Below are 23761 nucleotides of genomic sequence, written 5' to 3'. Positions count from 1 at the left end.
TTTGAGTCAGTTGATACGTATGAAAAGTTATAGTATTGTGATGAACAATCCAACATGATATATATAATGAGAAGTAAAACAAACCAAATAGATATTAAATCTTATTTCATTATTTAATCAACACTATTATGAATCCATTATTATATAATTCTTAGACTAATTATCTTTTAACAATTTATATGTCTAGCTTCTGGGCATATCCATGTGATCCTTGCCACTCTAAATCTCAATTAGCATCATAGATATCCATGAGAGTCTTCTCACCTTATCACCAACACAAAGAAGGGGGAGAGTAGAATATAGAGAAAATTGAGGATTCTCATTGATTCATCATTTTGGTGAAATTCATTTATGGTTTTCTCCTATTGACACTTATACATAGTTTTTTTATCAAACCCTAAACTTAAAAATATATATGTTGGCATCTAATATACCTTTTCCATGGAACCATCAAGGCACATGTATTAGTATATTAAATAACTATATTAATAAAATTCATGACCTTTATTAGTTAACCTTAACTAATTAGCTAACTGTAATACTTAGATTATTTAATCATAGAATGGTTTTTCCCAAGCAATTGGTCTACTTTCCCATTGTGGGGTGCCAAGGCACACTTCGTACTCTATAAGGTACGAAAGAGAATGTCACTTCTTTGATGGAGCATAATCATCATTCATTACCATGTATCTATAATCCTTCATTTGCACGAGATTCCCCCATATCCTTTAGGATAATCACCAAACCCTAACTGATTATTCAAATTGGTAGTGATGCATAAAAATTTATTAGAGAGAACCTTTCCAATAACTCAATTTTCATGGCCCAATATTTAACTACATTAACTTAATTGAGTCAATCTCCTATTATATTTAGAGAAGGTGTTTCAATCTTAACAATACAGTCGTCTTTGTATAATTGCATCAACATCTAATCTTAGACTGTTTAGAAATCATGTGATTATGAACTCATTGGTCATACTCAAAGCACAATCATCCATCCACAATATATCATTGGTGTATATTAACCCAATGTATTGTATTTTTTTCTCTAGTTCCTGAAATACATGTGGCTTGCAAGACAATCGGAGATTTAATGTTTATAACATGCATTTTTAGTACCTTATATGATCATACTTACATGTTTATCTGCATTTAATTACTCATATTTCATGTTATCAAGCTTAAAATGATTAAATCTATTTTTAGAATGAATTTCAAAATTTTCTACATTTTTGTATTTTTTTGGGAATTTTCTGATGATAGATTCTAAAATAATATAATTTTTCAGGCAGAATATGATTTTTTGGCATTTTTAACATTAAATTTAGAAAGATATGATTTTTCTAAGTTGAAATATATATTTATAAGTATATTTGGGCTTTTATTTTATTTAATATGAATTTTTAAAGTATTTTTGCATTTTTTTTTATTTTGCGCTGCCACGTGTCGCCGTTCGATTCGTCAAACGACAACAAATCATAGTGTCATATGATGATTGGCGCCAGCCAATCATTAACCACACAATCATCGCTTTGTGATTCACGAAGCGATGATTGCATTTATGAATGACAAAAAAACCATTCCTTATTTTCGCGCAGGATGACGTGGGAGAATTAAAAAAAAGCGTCTTTTTTTGCAATAAATATTGCATGGACTGAGGCATAAAAGACAAGGAAGACCTTTTCACCTTCCCACTACTTGATTTTAACGCAGGCGATGTGATGCGCTCATGTCCATACATTTAAAATAAAAGAAAAAAGGGATAAGAAAGAAGAGAGAGAATGGCGTGGTGCACGCAGACGTGCCGTCACGTCAGCCTCGAGAAATAGCTTTTAATCTTTTTTTCTTCTTTTCTCTCTTTTTTCCTTTTCTTTCTCCTAGGTACACGTGGAGCAAAATATGAAGTGCGCTAGCGCCGAACATGAAAAGCACAGAATATGTAGCACTTTGACTTCTCAACAGGCATAAAAAATGATGATCATGATGAGGAGAGAGAAAAAATCAAGGGCTAGGATTTCTTCAACTTCAAACAGCCATAAATTTTGATCTACAACTTCGATTGAGCTGAAACTTTCAGCACTGCTTCGTCTTCCCCTCCACTTTCCATCCATACCCTCTGATCTATAAACAGAGGTTAGGATCATTGTGAAGTTCATCTTTAACTTTCTTCCTACTTGTGTAGTACGATTGAAAGATAATGAGTTTTGAGATCCATCAAGTGTGTTCTTAGTATCTTGGGTTTGTGGGGAGAAGCATTGGAGAAGAGCGGGAGCTTACCAGAACTCATAAATCACCGTGATCCTGGCGGAACGTAAGGATCTAAAGTAAGTGTCTTCGCCTTATGTTATTTCTTTTACGACATCATAATTCATTTAGCTAGTGTTTTTCATCGTATCTTCACTCACATTTTAATCATTTATACTTTCTTATCTCGTCTCTCTATCCTCTCAATCGTACCACTCCACATCCAACCACTATCCTTGTTCATACCATCGTCCATCATCATGTCTGTCACATTCACTTACTCTTTCTCTTTAAGTTAGATTAACATATAACTTACATATTTTTAATCGATATCACTAGCTCATATCCTAAAATATTGTCCTCATCTATCCTCTCGTTGATCATCACTATCATAAGAAATTCATTCCTTAATCATTGTCCCCTATGGAGATGGTCCATACTCATCACTAACTAAGTATTCTTTAATATGGTTAAATATATTTTTATTGAATAGTCTCAATTACAAATGATGAATTAAACCCCAAAATTTGAGATTATCAAACGTCATATTTAGTTTTTATTACAATGCATGTATGACGCCTGTAATTGAAATTAATAAACTATGATGAATTATAATATGGTGATCACTAGTTTTTAAACTACCTTAATATTCACTTTTAGAGGATACTCAATATCAACATCAAAGTACCTAGAGAGAATAATAATACATAGTCCTGTTCATATGATGAAAATAGTTGATCCTGTAGCGATAAATGTGGAGACACTAAGGATAGATAGTGGGTGCTCTTAAGGAAAACAGTCCGGTAAATATTATTGGAGAAAAAGACCTTTATATTTTTTAGGGACTTTTAGAAAAAATCCTAAGTAATCTTAAAGAGGTGGCTACCCTCATTGGATACCCATGTGAATCATTTTGGTTGCCCTCCCCTTTATTTTCATCCTCTCCCATGAGTGTTACTTTAGGGAGACTAGATTGAAAGTAAATCAGATTTTTAAAAGCAAAGGTTACAGAAAGAAGAGGATATCCATTTCTTTGAATATCACATTAATAATTGTATAGAACAATATTCTGAATGTCTTGAAGATGCTTATTCAAAGAATAAAGATCTCAAATTTGATCTATGTGGCGATGTTTTTAGTTTTTTATGTTTTTGGTTGTTAGATTTTTCTTCGGTTTGATGTTCCATTATGTTACTGAGATTGGATTATGTCAATATAAGCTGAGATTCACAGGATCATGTACAAAGACCACTTACACAACCACGCGAGGAAGTAATACGATCAACATTTATGTATAGTACCATTTAGGAACTCATCTCGATCAATTCAGTGAACTATTTTGTGAAATATCACCCATTATCTGTCCTCTGTGTCTATAAAGTGATGGTAATAATATTAACCAAACTCATGTGAATGGGGATTAAATATTGTTATTCTATTTATTTCAATGTCCATATCAAGTATATTATGGCTATAATTTTCTTGAACACATGCTTTTAGAATTGTGATGCCAAAATTATTATAGTAGTGCAGTGTTCAAATACTTCATTCTTAACATCATAGGAAAAATAACAACACAAAATGATGTAATACGACAACGGCCGGGATCGACGGCTCGTATTACGTCACAGCTATGCGCGATGTGTGTTCAATTACGATAATGAATGCGCTTTTTAAAATTCTCAAGAGCGAGGAGGACGGTCTGACAGTGGGGTGAGGATTCAGTAAATCCTAGAGAAGGCGAACAGGTCTGGGTCGACTCCAAGTGACCCGTGGAACCTACACGATCTAGCACGACGGGAGGGGTGTTTGACGGCCCGGCGGAGTTCACCCCCGACAACAGAAATCGAACGTCAATCTCAAAGAAAACCCTATCGCTCGACAGTGGTGGCTAACCTATCCGTACTTTATCGAAGGGGAAAACGGCAGCGGGATCGATAGAGGACGACGGTACTGAAGAAAATAATAATACTGATAATCGTACGGGGGAACCGAGTAAGAACTTGGGTAAACGCTCTGAATCCTTGAGAAATATTGGCGCCAGGGAATCGACGACAGAGGCGATGCGTGACGGATGGTGGTGGCGGCCAACAATGGAAGTGCGGTGTCCCACGGAGGAATCGTCAGTTGCGGGCACACGGGTTCGAGTTGGGCACGACGGCGATCACAGATGCGTCGACGCCTCGTCGGAGGCGCGAGTCGGCTGAGGCATGGTGCGCGGCGGGCGGTGAACAACCGCGGCGCACACGCGCGGACACGCGAGGGCGTGCGGGCGCTGGTCGCTAGACGGGCTGCGAGAGGCCGCAGCGTTCGGCAACTCACGCGGGAGGCGGAGCAGCTCGCAGGCGGGGTGACAGCTGCGGCTGAGGGGAGGGGCCGTGGGGGGGGGGGGGGGGCGGGCAGGGCAGCGCGATCGATGGCATGCGGTGCGCGGGCACACGGTGCTGGCGAACGGCGTATGGCCGCGACGCGCGCGCGTGGTCGGTGCGGGCACGCGAAGGGGAAAGGGGCCGGACCAAGGGGCAGGGCTCTAGAAGATCGGCTGCTGATGGGCTGGGCCACTATCGCACTGCTGCTGCGCTCGGAGCCGGCCGGCTGCTGCTGCACAGTCTGGTCGCGGGATCGGGTGCCCTTGGGCATGCCTTCCCCTTATATAGGGGGGGGGGGGGAAGGGTGCCAAGAGGCCAAGGACTAGAGGAGGGACCCGTCGCATGACGTGGCCCTCCTCTTTACACGAAATCTCCAAGAAAGAGAACGAAACGTAAAAGACGGACTCGGTCCAACACACGACCCGATCCGGTATTACAATTAAGCAAATGACAAAGAAAAAACTTACTTCGAGTACTTGAATTTGAGGTCGCGTACGTCGGCACGAGCGGCTCGGAGAGGTCGAACGCGTCCCGTGTCGGTGTCGGCGTCGTCGCGATGGTCCCCCATCACAAAATATTTTATCTCAATGTATAAGAAAGAGACATGAGTGATTTACTTGCACACATATATCGTGATCAATCTGCCAATTTGAACAGTTCGCTCTAGGTCAATCATAATTCTTGAACAATCATTGGAAGGTGATCATGATCAATTTGATATGATCAGATTCTATCAATCAGCCGATTGACAGGATGTAGATAGGGAGGGGTATTCAGTTTGATAGTTCAAAGGTTCAATCAATCAGCCGATTGACAGGTGATTTACTTGCACACATATATCGTGATCAATCTGCCAATTTGAACAGTTCGCTCTAGGTCAATCATAATTCTTGAACAATCATTGGAAGGTGATCATGATCAATTTGATATGATCAGATTCTATCAATCAGCCGATTGACAGGATGTAGATAGGGAGGCGTATTCAGTTTGATATTGAGCGTTCGAATGATCGAATCCAAATCTAGATCAGGCCCAGGATGCATTTGATTTGTACTTGACGTTTACACCTGGTTCAAATCTTTTTTTTCTATCCAGCCCAATGTTTCGATCGAATTAGGTCATTCAATTTAAAATGGCGGTTCAGATCATATCACATCCAACCAGATCAAATTAATAATGAATAGAAAATAAATATATAATAAATGAAGTGAGAGATGGAACCAACAAGAGAGAGATAACTCAAGATAGGAAGAGCTAGAAAGAGAGAGAACAAGAGAGAGAGTGACGTAGGACGACTAAGGAAAAAGGGCGACTAAGGAGATGGATGGATGACGATGGGTAAAGGGTGGTAGACGGGTTTGTAGGGAAGGATAAAACAACCCACAAAATTCACACGGTCGGATTCGGACTTTAAAACCGATGAAAATCTGGTGGTGCAGCTCTGACCCTTATCGAGGGTGGGAGTACTGTCTTCCCCCACCGTGACGATGCCTAAGCACCGAAATCAATACCCAAATTCGCGTCGCGAGGAAACACTCGAGAAAGAGAGAGAGGAAATGGAAAATCCAAACCAAATCTAATTTTCTCACGGCGGTGGAAACTTCTTGAGAAAATGCTGGGTAGAGAACACTTTGACACCAAGGAGTTCAGGCGTACCTCAGCACCGTAGTGCGTGAAGAGGTTGGGGGGAATTCAGATCGTGACGAGGCTGGGGGAATCCAGGCGTTGAGAGGCCCACTGGACGAGGAAGATTCTGGGCATTTCGGGCGTTGACCGGCCCTGGTAGAGAGTAGATGTCGTTGTCACAGAGTCAGGCATAGGCGAATACCCGCGCGCGCGAAGGGCGCTTAGGGTGCGCAGAGCGCACGGAGCGCGCGGAGCGCCAGCGCACGCGTGGAGTGCACGAAAGGCATGCAGCGCACCCGGAGCGCGCGTAGCGCGCACGGCTCGAAGCGTCGGACGGCGTCGACGACGACCGGCTTCGGTGGCACAAGCGTGCGCGACGTTGACTGGCAGCCTGGGGCGCTCTGGGCGGCGGCCTGGGGCTGCCTTGGGCAGCGTCATGGGGCGACCTAGGGCGGCGGCCTTGGGCTGCCTTGGGCGGCAGTGTGGGGCGGCCTGGGGCGACGGCCTTGGGCTGCCTTGGGCGGCAGCCTGGGGCGGCGGCCTAGGGCTGCCAAGGGCGGCAGCCTCGGGCGGCCTGGGGCGGCGGCCTTGGGCTGCCTTGAGCGGCAGCCTGGAGCGGCCTGGGGCGGCGGCCTTGGGCCGTCAAGGGCGAAGGACAAGAAGGGAGAGAAAGGGAGAGAAGAGGGAAGGAGAGGAATGGAGAGGAGGAGAAGGATGATGACCGGCGACGCAAGGCGATGGCGGTGGCGACGGTGACGGAGGCGGCGGGGTAGGGTTGAAGAAGGGATAGGGAGGCTTGGGCAGTCCTCCAAGAAGAGTTAAACAAAAAATCTATTCTTGAATTATGACTGCCTAAGTGTTTCTTGAAAACAATGGCCTTTATATACAGGCCTTGGAGGAAAGAGAAAATGACGAGAAATTAAAGATGTGCTTCATGTCATGCCAAAGGGCAGTTGTTGATATGCCTCTAGCGATGTGTCATGATGCGCGTAGGGACATGCGTGGGTTGAGACGTGTGTGATGACAGTTGCGGCGTGTTCATGGCTGAGATGTTGGCTTCGGTTGACTTCGCCGTTGTGTCCGTAGCGGAGATGGTTACCTTGGTTGATGGCGGCGGCGCATCCGGTGTCGAAGCATTGGTGTCCACGCCACCAGAGAGAGAGCGCGAGAAGAAGAGAGAGAGAGAAGAAAGAGGTGGAGGGCAAGAGAACCATAGGGGGAGAGAGAGGGCCAAAGGGGGAGAGAAAACTAGAGCAAGATAGAGAACGAGACTGAGAGAGAGGAGAGGTAAGAATCAGAGGAAGAGAGAGGGAGAGAGAGATCTAGACTTAGTGAGAGAGGGGGTGAAAGCCTGAACAAGCAAGATAGAATGAGAGATAGAGAGAGAGCACGAGTGAGAGAGAGAGGGAACAAGAGCCAGAGAGAGCACATGACAGAGGGATAGAAAGAGAGAGAACGAGAGCCAAAGAGAGAGAGCATGAGAGAGATATAACAAGTGAAAGAGAGAGAACGAGAGCATGAGAGAGAGACATAACAAGCAAAAGAGAGTGTGAACGAGAAAGTGAGCTAAAGTGTGAGAGAGAGCATGAGAGAGAGAACAAGAGAGAGAGCATGAGAGAGAGAGACATTGATAAGCCTAAAATTGATGTGTAAATACGTCTTTAATTGCGCTTTTAGACTTATGCAATAAAATTTTTAAATACAGTTAGTCACTAAATACAGTGTATAGAGTAAGCAAGGGGTCGAACCACAGGGAGGCAACAAGCAAGAATTTTTATCCAGTTTTTAATAAATTAATTCAAGAATGAATTAATGTTGCAATTAATAAACCTTAATTATACTTAATGATGTTTTTAATTGATCAAAATTAAGTAAAAACTTAATTTTGATTTTAAATATTTTAGGTCAAAAAGCTCAAGATAGGAAAATTTTAATTATACGATCAGATTAATTCAAATTATTAATTTCCCAATTATTATAAAATTTTAAGACAATTTTTATGAATTAAAATTGGGAATTTAATAATCAAGAAAGGGTTTTGAAATTGGACTTCAAGATGGATGAATTTTTGGATGAAATTTTATATTTGGGTTTTTTATATATTGAATTAAATTTCCAAAAAATCAATTTTGAAATCTAGAGAGATAAAATAAACGAATTAACCTAGAGAGAGAAAGTGAAGAATTTGGGGAAAAGGTGAAATCTGACCCTAATTTAAAAATCTAAAAAAGGCAGAAATATTCCAAATCTGTTTAAAAATAAAGATTAAAAATAATATCTTGAATCAGACTCAAATTGCAATGCTAATTTCATTCCAAACCACTTCTAGGGCATTTATATTTCGCCCATGCCAAGGCGTCTTAGAATCTCTCAAGAAGAAGTTCAAAATACAAATCAGAAACTTACAACATTGAATGCAAAATCAAGATCTATCGACTTCCAAAGCAACTCCTGTGTCCTTCTTGACCAAACCCTTGGGGAGAGCTTCAAAAAGTGAATTTCGCCTTTTCCAGACCTCTATTTAAAGATCCAACCATATGGATTGTAGAGGGGTAAAAAAAAACATGCCCTTAAAATTTCAGCTCAAATGGACGTCTAGATCTCAAGATATCGCCATTTTATTGGCGTTTAATCTCAGCCGTTGGATCTTTTGTCTCTCTTAAAAAAATCTCATGAAATGGCATTTTCTGATTGGCTGGCGCTTATTTTCTTGTTTTCCCCCTTCTCAGATCGCGTTTTGACACGTTGTTGGGTGCGTACACAGCGCGCAATCATTGGAAAGTTATGTCTTCATTTAAATGGTTAGCACGGCGCCACATCGCCCTTGTCAGCTCCCTTTAAAATTAAAAATCAAACAAACGGTGAGCTTACCGTCATTATTTTAATTCATGCATCGTCAATTTCCGCATGCATTTAATGCACGCGGCAAATCAACACCACAGGTATTAAATATAAGGGACGTTCTCCTTTTTTTAAAATATAATTGCACGTGTGTCGGTTAGCGTGTGCATTAAATGCACGCGGCTAACCGATTCACATGCAAAGAACATAGGATATAAATGTTTCATAAATGAACATGGAGATTGATTCTCCGCGTGCATTTATTGCATTAAAAAATTAAAAGACGTACCTTTCATTTCTCGCTAACCACGCCACCCTTATTCTTTTCCACCTAATGATTTACTCATTATGGCATCACAATTTGCGACGCCATAATGAGCCAATAACGCTCTCTATCTCTCTATCATTATTATTTTTAAAAAATGCATCCAGTTATTCGCTCAAATTTCAGGCGATGATGTGGATGCCACAAGGTATATATGTAAATAAATTATAAAAGGCCAAATAAATCAAATATGTATTATTTAAATTCATAAAAATCATTTATTGGCTAAATATTGGTCAGAAAAAATATAAATATATGGAAAAATTCCAGAAAAATTAGGAAAGCCGTTACCAACCTCTGGCCAAGTACTTAATGCCCTATAAAAATTATTTATTCAATAAAATGAGGTTAAATACCATGTCAAAATACTATAAATTTAGACATAACAATAAAATCAAAATGTATATAATCTATCTCCATCTATAAATGATAACATGCAAATATAGTCATTAAAATACATAAATATAATGCAAAATTTATCAGTTGAACATGTTAATTTGCAAGTTTCAGACATAACAAGCGAAAGAGAGAGAACGAGCGCATGAAAGAGAGACATAACAAGCAAAAGAGAGGGTGACTGAGAAAGTGACCTAGAGTGTGAGAGAAAGCATGAGAGAGACATAAAAAGTGAAAGAGAGAGAACAAAAGCATGAGAGAAACGTAACAAGTGAAAGAGAGAGTGAACGAGAGAGAGAACCAGAGTGTGAGAGAGAGCATAATAATAATGCCTTCTCTCTTGTTCTCTCAGAACAAGAGAGAGCAGGTGATGTAACACGAAGTGTCGAGTTCGAGCGGCTTGTGTCACACCACAAGGGATGAACTAGAATATGGGATGCAATGTAATTATAAGATGTGATAGTTTTAAATTCAAGGAGAAATACGGGGAAACTGACACATCCGACACCGTCAAAGAACTATCCTAACACGTGACGATGGCTAATCCTGTAACACGTATAAATTATCTCAGAGCAGAGGAGCAGTCGAAAACCGGCAATGGAAGGGATAATAATACTGTAAGAAGAAAAGGGGGGGATGTGACATGAGGACTCATGCTGAGTGTGTGACGTGGATCCCAACTGTCAATGGAAGACAATTTCACTTGATAGTGATGTGGATCCCAACTGGTGGAGATTGACAGAGGTGGAGATCACGTCTGTGTGCCTCGGGCGTGGGGCCTATCGATCCCGATGCACGAGCACCGTTCTGGTCAATCATTCTCAGCCGAGAAAAGTTCCATCGAAGCAACCAGTAGCTACTTGGGGCCGTGCTTAGAATAACGGAAGTCTCGGAGGGCTACCCGGGTTCACCGTGGATGGAGTCGCAAGTCAACAATGGTGCCAAACCATCGGAAGGAGGATGCATTCTGCGGGGACGTACAATGGGAGGAAAGGGGAAAAGTCCGGTTCGATCTGCTAGAGTGTAGTGGAGCCACTGAAGCACACAGGGTCAAAGCGGGTTCGCAGAAGAGAGAGGGCACCGGTGGCAAGGCACTGTCGGCAACCATGTAGGGAGGTCATGAGAAGGCACATAAGGCCAGGGTAGCATCAGAAATTGTTGGTCAGATCACCACGGGGGGATTGGGACAATGATGTGGTCAGGCTGGTGATACACAAGGTCTGTTGACTGCGTACAACAAGGCGCTAGTGCAGTTCTGTGAACGGTCATTCACTGAGGTGTTGATGAAGGTAAATTGCATGTTCATTTTAATCATAGTTGTAAATTTACTTTGCCTACAATCAAATAAATTTTAAAAAATATAGAACTTACTCAAATGTATAGTTGGAGTAAGGTTGTCCCCACAGGGACTGGCCTTTAGGTTTATCATTCAATAATCGAGTTGTTATTTATTAAAATACAATAATAATACTAAAGCTAATAAGAATAAGAAGAGATAAGTAATTAATAAGTAGAGGGGATATTCATTTAATAAGATAAGTATAGAAGAGAAAATATCTAAGATTATATATACGTATTAGAGATACTAAGAATAATAAAGAATTGAAGAGGTTAGATATTATACTTATGAAGGATAATAATATAGATAATTAAAAGGTAGATAAGAATTTAATACGAATAAGGAATTTAATAAGAGTAAAGAATAAGTATAAGTTGAAGAAGTTAGATAGGTATATTAAGAGAGAGTAAAGATGTAGTAAGAGTAATTATAATGACATAAAAATGATCTACAGGTGTAGAATACTCATTAGAATTAGTATAAGTACTTTTATATGTTTTATATGATTTATATATTTTTTATATTTTTTATATTTTTTTGATAGTTGATTTAATGAAATATAGGGTGATTTAATCAAACATCCGAGAGGTGTTCGACCAAATTCCCAAGAGAGGGTCGGGTATGATAGATGTATAGTCTTATTACTAATATTATAATTTTTATGAGTATTTTATATAGGTTTTAGAGAGGAAATCAAATTTAAGGGGGGTATTTATGTCGAACGCTCGTAAGGTGTTCGACAGAACGCCCAATAGAAGATGAAATACGTGGGGTTGATTTTTGAAAATTTTGTATAAAGTTGATAAGAGAAACTTATAGAAATAAAAATATATTCATCGAACACATGATATGTTTGATGAAATGCTCAACAGAAGTCACACTGATAGAACTCAAAGAAACTCGATCAAAATGGATTAGATCAGGGGTTAAACTAGCTTGAGACAAAATTAAACTATAAAAATCTTGAAATTCAACAAAGACAAGCTCAGATTACTTGATTCCGCCCTGAATCGAAGTAAGGGGATGGGGGCACCGATCGTTGCCGCCTAGCTTCGGTATGTGGTCTGCCCCTTCTCTCCCTTGCTAGTGCAGAATCGAGCTCTCCTCGCATTTCCTTGAAGCCTCCTAGAGCTTATCGAACGAGAAGGAGTTGTCACGAACCTCCTGCCGCTCTTGCCGCCGTCGGAGGGGTACTCTGCTGCCTATAGATCTCGGTTGAAAGATGGGATGAATTGGGGCCTTCAAGGCCCCTTTAACGGCTTGGGAGGGATCCCTTAGGTCGTCCGATAGAGGGGGGCGACCCTGGTGGCCCTCCCTGGCTGTTGGATCGTTGCTGGTCCCCCCTCATCAGCCGAAAATGCCCTCCGGCTGGCAGCGTCAACGGACAGGGACAAAATTGGACGTAAATGCCCCTGGCCATCCGATCGTCCTTATAAAACTCCAACGACTGTGATTAAATTACAGCCGTGGACCCATCTAATGGTGCACCCATGAGCCACATCATCCAGCCTCGTCAGCGTGCCTCGCCAACCTCATTTTCTTCTGATTCGTCCACTGATGGGTTTGCGATCCACATCATCATCCAATAGCCAACTGAGGAAGGCCTGCAATAGAAATAAAAGTGATTAAATAGGACGACCAGATCTCACCATCCGATCTTCTTTAAGAAGATCATACGGATGAGATCATGTCCCTCGTTTCAAATAAGCCCGAAAAGACATGGGCTTCAGGCTGGACTGGCTCGAAGCCCGGTCTCGATTTTCTTCTTGTTTTCTATCAAACGCGGGCCGTTGGGCTGCGATTACACTATTGTGCCCAGGCGCGCTACAACTAAAAACATATGGGAGTTTTTATCCCATATGGAGAAATTCTAAAACATGACAAAGTATATAAATTTTGGCAAAAATTATATTTTGAATTGAAATAATGTACCTCTCTAGTGTGCGCTTTAAATCTCCATGGGCCTCCCTATGGGCCTGTTATCCTTAAAGTCGGTCGAATCTGCCTGTTGGGCACACATGCCCTTGCCGGTTGTGGGCTGGCTTGAGCCCTGTGCTTGTTGGCCTGCGACTGGCTTGGGCTCTAAGCGCCTGGCCGGCTCGTCAACCGGCCCAATAAGCCCCTTTTTTTATATTTGTATTATTCATTCTTCTTTCTTTCTCTCTTCAATAACTCTTTATTTTACTTCGACTTCTTCTCTACTGAAAAATATAAACTGAAATACTAGATAAAACATTAAAAATTAAAATGTCTTAAACATACTTTTGCTAAGAAATTCTTGAGTATGTTAAACATGTATAAGAATGACATTAAAAATGCATTATTTCATCATTTTCTCTATTTAGTGCATGAAGTGAAAAATCCTATAAAATTTGATAAAATACACATGATATGTACCCAAAATGACGTTAAAATGTGTACGTTTACGTCCTACATTTTGGGTCTATCAGGTGTCTGTCGACCGGGGCAGTCTTGGGCGCAATGGGACGAAGACTTTTATGAAAACACAAACTACTCATAGCGGCGACCTCGGGGTATCTCTTCGTCAAGGATGAGCCACGCACGGTGTATAATCATTTAGCTGATACGACATTGGAACTGGTGGGGGGTGGGGAATCTGAACACCCGCGCTAGTTGGCGACGGTTGCACCCGTGATCCGCCAAGCAGGTGCGATGATCTCGACGTTAAACTGATGATATCGTCCGGTCTGAGGATGGGTCATAGGCACTCACCCGACCAGATCTTCGGTCTATAACCTAAGGGAAAATGATAGATGGGTGGTGACTTCCAAAGGTGGGTGGTGACTTCCGAAGGAAAACAACAATAGATTATTTTTTCTTTCTTTCAAAAAACAAGTTGATTGCTTAGTCTGAGGCCCCCCCCTTTCTTTATAGTGAAAGAAAAAGGGGGGGATTAAGAGTGCCCTAATGGACCTCCTTTAGGGGAAGAAGCCTAGTGAGCTTTCCCCCAAAGGGTCCTTCAAGGGGAAGAAGACATGCATGGTCTTCCCCTCTCAAAGGTGTAAACCAAAAATATATATAGAAACAAAAACTCACATGGGGGATGATGGAAGACCATCCAGCTTTGAAGGCCCTGTCGAACCAGTTCGTTGAGCGAAGGCTCAATTGCGAGAACCTGCCTTCAGAGTCCCCGGCCTCGTCAACAGCCCATAAATGTTTGACGTTATCTTTCCTTGCATTTTCCTTGTTTAGTAGGCCATGTATGTCGGCCGCATATGTGTTTGTTTTTGTTTGTTCACACGTGTTTGGACTGTTGTATGGACCTACACGTTTGCGCGTGTGTGCGCCCGTGTGTGGGCGTGTTAGTGGGTTTCTCTCTCCTATTAGGGGGCCCTAATTACACTTAATTGGACCTTCTCCCCTTTATTTATAAGGGGAGGCCCATATTTGCCCCTATGAAAGGTGGGCCCCCCCCATAGGAAGAGAGAATAGAAGAAAAGATTGAAAAATGTGATTTTTTAGTGATTTTCCTGTATTTTTTAGTATTTTTTGAGTTTTTGACATATTTATGAAAATGCCACTATGAACATAGAGAGAGAAAAAAACCCTAGAGTTTGCCGAAAACCACCACCGCCGTCTTCATCGAAGCTCTAGCCATCGTCTCTCTCGGCCGCCCTGAGGCCACCGCCTTGAGGCCGCCCTTAGGCCGCCTTGCCATCTTGAGGCCATCGCCGCTGCCTTGAGGTCGGCCCGTGCCTTGAGGTCACCACCCTACGGCCTTCGCCATGAGGCCGCCTTGCCACCCTAAGGCCGCCCCGTCGCCTTAAGGCTGCCCCAGTGCCCTGAGCCTGCCTCGCCACCCAAAAGGCTGCCGCCCTAAAGCCGGCGCGAGGCTGCTGCCCTCGTGGCCTCTTCCCTGAGGCCGCAGCCTTGCGGCCATCGCTCTAAGGCCGCCGGCCCACGGCTGTCCCCCTCATCCACCCCCCATCAGCCCCAAAGCCGCCTCTCGGCCGTATTGCGGCATTCTCTCGGCCGCCCCCGGCCAACCTTGTGGCAGCTCCTCTGCCTTCCTTTGAAAGCCCTCGCAGCTATCCCCACTGCCATGCCTATGCTGTCCAGGGGGCTGCCCCTTTGGCCACTACCCCCCAGCTGCCCTGCGCCCAACCCCGGAGCCGCCTCTTCGACAGCCCCTTGGCTGCCCGCCCCTCGGTCGCCCCTCGGTCGCCCCTCGGCCGCTCCCGTAGCCTCTCCTCAACCACCCCTCGCACGTCCCTGTAGTCAGCCCCGCCCGCCTCTGCGGTCACTTCTTGACTGTCCCCAACATCCAACCTCAGCTGACCTTGGTGCATGTCGCACCTCCGTGCCTTGACGCCGTTGGGCCTTGTTGTCGTTGTGTTCGCACCATCACATCACCGCACACTACTGCTGTCGCGTCTTGCTGTTGTTTTGCCTTGCTGCTGTCGTGCAATCCTGTGCTAACCATTGTGCCCTTTGCTGCGGCCATCGCCGCGACCTCCCTCACTCCCGTCACCGTGCCTTATTATGCCACTGCACCTACCCCCACCATCATCAGGCCTCATGCAGCTTGCCTTCTACTGTTATCGAAGTAGGTATTGCCCGTGTCTGCTACTACTGGTATGCTTCTAAAATTCCACTCAGTGTTAAATTATTTCTTTTAGTGCCACCAAAGTGTTTTCTCCACCTTTGGGGTTAGGTTAGTGATTGTTAGGAATATGTCAGTGGGAATAGGTTTCTATCAGTACAATCTTGGTTGGCGCTTGAATGGTGCATGCACGAGTGGAAATAGCCATACTCGGTCCATCTGTTAATGTGCTAAGTTTGGGAGAGAAGCTCCGGGAATGAGGTCAATGGGGTGCTAGATGCTACGCATGGGTGGGAGCTCATCGAGGAGCTCTTCGATGAAGACATCCCCAAAATTGGCCATGAGCTCAGTCAGTTCGGGTGCGTTGGGCATGTCGGGTGCCCGTGGTGGTTCCTCCGAGGGAACATCTTGGGTAAGTGTGAAACAAACGGGCAAGTCTTCCCGCTCCTGGTCAAGCTCTCGTTAAAATATGCACCTGTTGATGATCAATGGTGCCTTCGACTAGGGAGCCAGTGTCGGGAAGGTCAGCGCTAGCTGAGTAAGCGCTCATACCACTGGATACCAAATCAATCAACATCCTCCATACATGAATGAGCATGTGTTTGATCAACCTGAAAGTTGGACGTCATAGTCATACAACCATGGTCGTTCTAATACGATGCTACTGATCTTCATGGGTAAGACATCACACAACACTTGCTCGTCATAGGTGCTCATCTTCAGCGGTGCATGGCATTGTGATCGTACCATAAGAGTAGAAGTGTCAAACCATGGTACGTTTAATGGAGTCAGATGCAGCGTCAAGGTAAGGTTGAGCTTAGCCGCGATGTCTTCAGAGACTACATTGATACAGCTCTGGCTGTCTATGATCAGTTTGCATGTGCACCCTCTGATCTTAACGTAGACCTATAAGATCAAGGTAAAATGCACAAGGTCGGGGGGTGTAGGTGCTAACTGTGCTCTCAGGGGCGGTAGTATGATCGCAAGGGTAGGAGTTCATGATAAGGCAGCTGCCAAGGTTGCCGTAGGCGGACGTGCTTGTGGCGCCAGAGGCGCCAAGATCAAGATCATCGAGGTCCTAGCCAGTATCGTGGTCGGAATGGGCTGCTGAACTCTAGGGGTGTCAGGGTAGGTAGCGCCATGCTGGATTCCGAGGTTCACTACGGGTGAGATGGGTATAGGAGTAGCGGGAGTAATTTGTATGTATCCTAATGGTTTCCCATTGATCTCGCCCTCGGGGCACTCACTTGGGTAGACATCAAGCTTGACGTCCTCCTCTGGTGGTGGGTCTATCAGATTCCCACTGAAATCCATATAAAGGAGGGAGGGGCAGTCAGACCGTTGATGCTCGTATCCCTTGCACTTGAAGCATTGTAGCTTCTCGTAGTTCATGTTCAGGGTGCGAGTTGTCGAGACGACGAATGAGGAGGCAGGGACCGCGGTGACCGTTGTCAGCGGAGGAGCGGTGCTCTTGGGGGTAGCGAGAACCCCTTTCATCCCTCCCATGGTCGGGGACAATCTGGTAGTCGTAGTCATGGCACCGGATAGGGTAGAAAAAGTCGGAGTTGTCGCCAAACTTGTGTCCTCAAAGGAGAACTCATTGCTCTCTACTAAATTGTAGGCCTGGTCCACTATCGTTGGATTTTTTTCCATTACTTAAGCTCCAAATTCGGGACAGAGGCCATTCACAAAAAGTGTGATCTGCACTTGTGGGCTATCGACGAAGCGGTAGTGCAGACGGTACTCCTCAAAATCCTCAATGTAATCGTCACCGTTGTGCCTGCCCTGCTTGAGATCCATCTACTTTAGGAGGAGTCGTGACATATAGAGCTTAGGGATATACTTATCCTTAAACTTTCTTGATATCTCTTCCCATGTGACCTGTGGATCTCCTCGTCGTCTCGCGGCATCCTTCTCGTTCTTGCAGAATATCTTGGCCTGACCTCCAAGTCTGGCCTCGGCGTATGAGGCGCATAAATCATCGTCCATACCGTACCACTAGAAGTAACTCTCTAGGTCAGACTCCCAGTCCGTATAATCTTTTGGGTTCCTTGTGCCTTCGTAGATGGGAACCTCGATTTGGACGCTATTCTCAATCATGGCTCGGTGTGCCTCTCATCTACGGTCTCTATCATCATCATCGTAATGCCGATGGGCTAGCTGATGTTGCCGGCCGTCCAAGGGCTCATATGGGTCTCGGCGCTCTAGTGTCCGTGCTAGAGGTGGGACCAGAGGAGTGTAGTAATCCTATGGTGCATGTGGTCTCAGGGCCACAACTGCGGCCTTCGCGCAATACATGCCCCCAACCTAGTACGACCCGTATACTCAGTTGACGCCGGTTGCGAGTGGCATTGTACAGGTTGCAAGGCATGTAGGTCAGCGCCGACGCATATGTAGGTGTCGGCGCGTAAGTCAGCTAAGATGGTACGGGGGGTGCACTGGGCGCCCCATAGTAATCGTGTAGTCTGTACGGTGGTGCATCAGTCGGCGCTGGTCCGTATAGGGCCGAAGTCGCTTGAGGGGCTGGCGGGTAATAGGGCTCCTTGTGTGCCAGTGGGTGGCCGCGCGCATATGGCGGGACATAAGTATCACGGGTCGGGTACAGAGTAGGGGCTGGGTCGTAAGGTCGGCTTTGATAGTCGTGATGGGGTCCTCCGGGGTGATACCCAACGATGGCGGATGCCTCTTGGCATTGCGGGAATCTCGATGCAGGGTAGTACTACAGGTGGTCCTTATAGTAATATCAGTCTTCGTTACGTTGCACTGGGCGGTACTGGCTGGTCGGTGGTTGTCGTCGCGGCGGTTGTCCCCATGGCATCTGATGTGGCTGTTCGAGGTGGCACATCGAGGAGTAGCGGGGACTCTGAGCTATCTCTGGCTGGCCCCTTCCCGAGACGTTGAACAAAATCGTCTGCCTGTGCTGGAGTGAAGTGGGGGACCTGGTGCTGACGCAGGCGCCGATGGTAGTACAGCATGTCCTCGGTCATCAGACCCGGGTGGGGGCGTGCTCATAGGCAGCCCACTAGGGAGAGTAGGTGACCTTGAAGGGGATTCCCTACTGGCTCGAGTCGACGCCTCGGCCTCGCCGAAGTTAGGCGAAAGTTGCTAGAGGAAGGGCAATAACCGGATCTTCTAGTGGAAGATTCAGGAGATCGGGATTGCAGTCGTGATCCCATGTGGTTGGCTCAAAGGCCAACGGAGTGGGGGATGATCACCATCCGTATGCATCCGCGTTCGTCGCTGCGAGCGACGCTGATCCGACGTTGTCAAAGAACTATTTCTTCTACTTGACGATGGCTAATCCTATAACACGTATAAATTCTTAAGGCAGAGGAGCAGTCGAAGAATGCCACTGGAAGGGATAATAATACTGTAACAAGGGGGGGGGGGGAAGTGACCTGAGGATATATGGACAATTATATATGTATGTATATATTTGCATATTATTAAGCTATCAATTACAGATCACAATTGATGTGATTCACTTAATTGTAATTATGGGATTAACACATTTATAACAAGTATGGATAAAAAATGTGTAGAGGATAAGTATGCCTTAATTATAATCACAAGATTAATTAAGATAAACTAAAGAGGATCAAGTATCTTATCTTCCTATAACTAGGGACCAGGTCCTTGGGTCATACGGGTCATTGGCTTTTGTCCTGATCATCCTATTACTCAGTGATACTTCAGAAAAGTCCTCATGTGCTGATCCAAAAGGCCGCCCCTCAAGACTGTTCGATTCGAGTAAGAGAAGATGCAATGGAAGTATGTTTTATATTCATTTTCACTTTTGTGAGACCTTCTTCGTCCATAAGAATTGTGCTATCTAACAAGAGAGAGCACAAGAGAGAGAGAGAACAAGAAAAGAGAGAGAGAGAGAGAATGAGAGAGAAAGAGTGATAACAGGAGAGAGAGAGAGGAACGAGTAAGAGAGAGAGAGGGAGCATGAGGGAGTTTTCGTTTTTTCCTCAATTTGTTCTATTTCATTCGAACAGTTCAAATAAAATTCAATCAATTTTAAATTTCCAAATTTGATAAAAAATGTCTATCAAAATTGGATCAACTTCATTTGGTCTGAACCCCCGTCCCTAATGTTGAAGGCCAGATGGAAATGCATCAATTTTTACCACTTTTTTTCATCAGTGTAATTATGTTTATAAAGTTTATGTGGGTCCCACCGATCAGGATGATCGATCCAGTCCCGATCGACATCATCGAGGGTATCATTCGATCGCCCGAAACCGATCGGATCGATAAAATCGATCGAAAGACTGAATCGACCATTCTCAGAGCAGGATAACATCGCCACGTGTCAGCAATGCCAGATGGCAAGATGACGTGTCTCATGGCGGAGGAAGAAGAAAAAGAATAAGAAGCAGAAGAAGAAGAAGAAGAAGAAGAAATTCGAATCTGCTTGAATAGATGATCCTTCACGAGTCTTCAATTCTCGATCGGGAGGTAGAGAAGCGGGTGGGATAGAGAAGAGATTCCCTCAGATTTTTGCCATTGTTGTTCGGCGGGGAAGAAGATGGGCGCGTCGTCGTCTGTCAACAAGCCATCGCCAGCAGCGGTGGAAGAGGAGTCCATTGCCGCCTCTACAGGATCTCATTCGATGCTCCGGAGGGTTTTTTCTAAGCTTTCCGCTCCCGGAACGAATGAGATTCCTCGCAAGTCTCTTCAGGTATTCCGCTTTCAAGTTAAATTATGCGGAACAGTTTGAATTTCCTCCTAGAATTAGTTCAATTTTTTTCACGAAATTTATAACTTTCATGGTCCATTTTAATCGTCCTGATTGATGAGCAGTCCATGAGAAATCTCAATCCACTGATTGGAAGAATGGGGACGATTAATCACATGTTTCATTTTGATCACGAAAGTTTCATTTTTTTTAGCAGAAATAGCGATACGATCGATCAACGGGATGGGAAATGGTTTCCTATTGCGATTCAATTCATTGCATTGCTTATCATGTTTATATTTTAATGGATAGCCAATGACAAATCCCAGTCCAGTCTATCGCAGCAAGACAGTTTAGAAGAAACCTTTGTCCTCGAGCAGGACGTTAAGTCACAAATTTTCAATCCTCTCATCAGAAAAATGCAACACAATCGATCAACGGGATGAAAAATGGTTTCCTATCAGTGATTCAGTTCTTAGCGTCTGTTTATATTTTCTTTCCCTTTTTTTCTTCTGACTTCTTGCTGATATTTTGTTTTTAAAATTTTCCAGGATACATTTTCCCTCTCTGTTGAGAATTTGCAAGTGGAAGTTTCCCCTATGCCTGAAAAATTCCGTGAAATTTTGGCAAGTCTGGGACCATCTATTGTTGATCTCTTCTTCAATAGAGGGAAAGAAAACATAACATGGGCTGATTTCCTGAGAGGTTACAACAGATGCTGCGGAAGAATCTCATTGTCAGCATCAATTCATGATTTGTATAGATTGTACTCTGCGTTGGTGAAGGACAATGACTTAATTTCAGGGCCATCGTTAGAGGATGATGATTTGGATTCAGTTAAACTAACCGGAAAATTGAAATTGGTCGACGTGCTCATGCTTCTTTGGATTTGCTGGATAATGGTTCAGAGCACTAAGATCACTAAAGTTTGCAAAAGGTCGAGTTATGTTCTCCCAGACCTACGCCCTTTGATAACTTCAGCATATGTTAGTTCTGGCGAGATTGGAGACGATCAAACTTTGGATCTCGAAAACGAAATTTCTTTACAGAAGCTTCACATGTGGATTTTGGCCACAGTTCCCGGCCTTTCCCATTGTTTTACTCAATATATCAAGGATAGATTGCATATTTACATTGCATCCAAGGTATAAACCCTCAGTCGAAGCTTTTCTAAGAAAAAAGTTCATTTTAGATTTATTGACTTAATTACATTTTTGTTTAAAACTAGGAAGAAGATGAGGTGGGTCCTTCATCTTCGTCAGTTGATGAGAGTACTTCAGCCACTGTTTCTGAGAACTCTCTTCTAACTTGCGGAAGAGCCTGGGCAATCTCTTTAAGCTCTAGAGATACTGTGAGTGAAGAACTGTCCCGGGCGTGCTTTCAAGAGAAATCTTCAGAAACATTTAATAATCTCCTTTACAGGTTTTTCTTTTCCTTTACTCTAAATTTTAGCCTACAGCTTTCAAGAGAAATCTTCAGAAACATTTAATAATCTCCTTTACAGGTTTTTCTTTTCCTTTACTCTAAATTTTAGCCTACTACTCTTTTTAAAACTAATTGTGCCTATGCGATTAGTAAAACTGCAAATAGAATATTGAACCAAAATATGTAACAAATGGTTATATTCCAAGTCGGAGGTGAGAAATTGCAATTAGGCTTCTTAAATCAACACCCAAGCTAATAATATTTTTTTCCAAAACTCTGTGTGAAGATCAAAATTCCACGGAAAGGGGCTGAGCAGATTCTGGTCAAACGTTGAAGGCTACCATGGACCGATTCTCCTCTTGCTTTCAATCAGACCGCCCGAGCCCACTAATCCAGAAGGCAGCCAATCAAAACACATCATTGGTATCCTCACTGCACAGGGCTTTGAGAACAGGGACGTGTTCTATGGGGACCATGGATACCTCTATTCTCTGAGCCCAGTATTCCGCATATTCTCTCCATCTGGCAAGTAAAATTAGCAATGAACCCTTCATAAAAATTCAACTTCTTCACACACCCATGTCATTTTTACTCATGTTGTCTTCTCTCAACAGGGAAAGACGAGAACTTTGTTTATTCTCGGCTGCATCCTTCTGTTCGACGCTATGACCCCCATCCTAAACCCATAGGTCTGGGTTTCGGTGGGACCGTCAGAAATGAGAGAATTTTCATCGAAGAGGATTTCTCCAAGGCCATCATCCGGCACCATGCAATGGACAAGACGTACAAGCCGGGGCCTCTCTTTCCCAATCAGGTAACATGGGCCTAAAAAAACCCGGTTCAGTTCTATTAGACCAGCTTTGTTAGGATTTGAGTGCCTACCACTGTGCTAAAATCTATAGCTGATAAGAAGAGAGCTATTCCCAGGCCTTAAAATCTTCCTCGGGAGGGTGTTGACTTGGACTTCCTGCAATTCGTCTCATTAAACTCATAATTAGGCCCTCTTGGAATTGACCCATGAGCAACCTTGGTTCTAATACCCATGTCTTTGACCACCTACCACTGTGCCAAAAGCTATAGCTGATAAGAAGGGAGCTACTCCCAGGCCTTAAAATCTTTCTCGGGAGGGTGTTGACTTGGACTTCCTGCAATTCGTCTTATTACACTCATAATTAGGCTCTCTTGGAATTGACGCATGAGTAACCTTGGTTCTAAAACCATGGCTTTGACCATCTACCACTGTGCTAAAAGCTATAGCTGATAGCAGGGCTGATACTCGGAGGCAGCAGGAGGTTGACGTGGACTTCCAACAGCCTTGACGTAGTTTTGTCCTCAGGGTTTCCTACCGGTGGAAGCTTTCATATTGGAGTTGGAGGCGTGGGGATTGGGCGGAAGTGCCGTCATGGATCAGCAGAAGGCATACAGGAAGAGAGAGGAGCTCTTCTCGGAGCAGCGCCGAAAGGTTGACCTGGTCAACTCCCAATAGTGAATGGAATAGGGAGTTTCCTGCTGATTTTTTTTCCCTTATTTTTTTCAGGTTGATCTGAAGACTTTTGCTTCCTGGGAGGATTCCCCGGAGAAGATGATGATGAGCATGATCACTGATCCAAACAGAGTCCAGCGGGAAGACCGCTGAGCTGAAAGAGTTGCCCCAGATTGATTCACAAAATTCTGTTATTTGTTGGCGTCATGGGCTAGTTTGTCCTTGCTGTTAAAGGTAATATAAATGAATAATTGTATATAATGAATATTATTAACCTTCAGGGTTGAAACATATAGCATGAGTAAAATAATAGAGTATTGATATTGTCATCATTTGCAGATAATTCTTAGTATTGACCTTGCGGGTATTAAATAAAGGATCAGGGCCAAAAATTGAAATTTGGAAAATTTTGAGGATCGTCCCTAAAATAAACCATTGTTGAATTTTTCATAACCATCAAGGT

General features: G+C 43.7%; 1 protein-coding gene across 2 annotated transcripts; it reads left to right on the top strand.

The window, feature by feature from the left end:
• Positions 1–20101: 20101 nt before the first annotated feature.
• On the top strand, positions 20102–23630 carry LOC144716943 (TLD-domain containing nucleolar protein). Of its 2 annotated transcripts, none has more exons than XR_013585025.1 (7): positions 20102–20393; positions 20942–21535; positions 21619–21812; positions 22102–22340; positions 22430–22629; positions 23083–23277; positions 23353–23376. XR_013585025.1 is itself a non-coding variant. In XM_078592225.1 (7 exons), the coding sequence occupies exons 1-7, from the start codon at positions 20241–20243 to the stop codon at positions 23449–23451; spliced, it is 1605 nt and encodes a 534-aa protein (XP_078448351.1). In that variant the 5' UTR covers positions 20103–20240; the 3' UTR covers positions 23452–23630. The 2 variants fall into 2 exon arrangements, 1 of the variants encoding a protein (XP_078448351.1); XM_078592225.1 differs by having other exon boundaries at positions 20103–20393; positions 23152–23277; positions 23353–23630.
• Positions 23631–23761: the final 131 nt, after the last annotated feature.

The sequence above is a fragment of the Wolffia australiana genome, chromosome 2 (genome assembly GCF_029677425.1).
Source record: "Wolffia australiana isolate 7733 chromosome 2, ASM2967742v1".
NCBI classification, from domain to species: Eukaryota; Viridiplantae; Streptophyta; class Magnoliopsida; order Alismatales; family Araceae; genus Wolffia; species Wolffia australiana.
Note: the sequence above shows the minus strand (reverse complement) of the source record. Positions and strands in the feature narration are given on the sequence as shown.

Coding starts and splice junctions, on each gene's coding strand:
- LOC144716943 (XM_078592225.1), top strand. CDS start 20,241: ATGGGCGCGTCGTCGTCTGTCAACAAGCCATCGCCAGCAGCGGTGGAA. Junction 22,341..22,429: donor CCGCATATTCTCTCCATCTG/GCAAGTAAAATT, acceptor TTCTCTCAACAG/GGAAAGACGAGAACTTTGTT. Junction 23,278..23,352: donor TCTCGGAGCAGCGCCGAAAG/GTTGACCTGGTC, acceptor TATTTTTTTCAG/GTTGATCTGAAGACTTTTGC.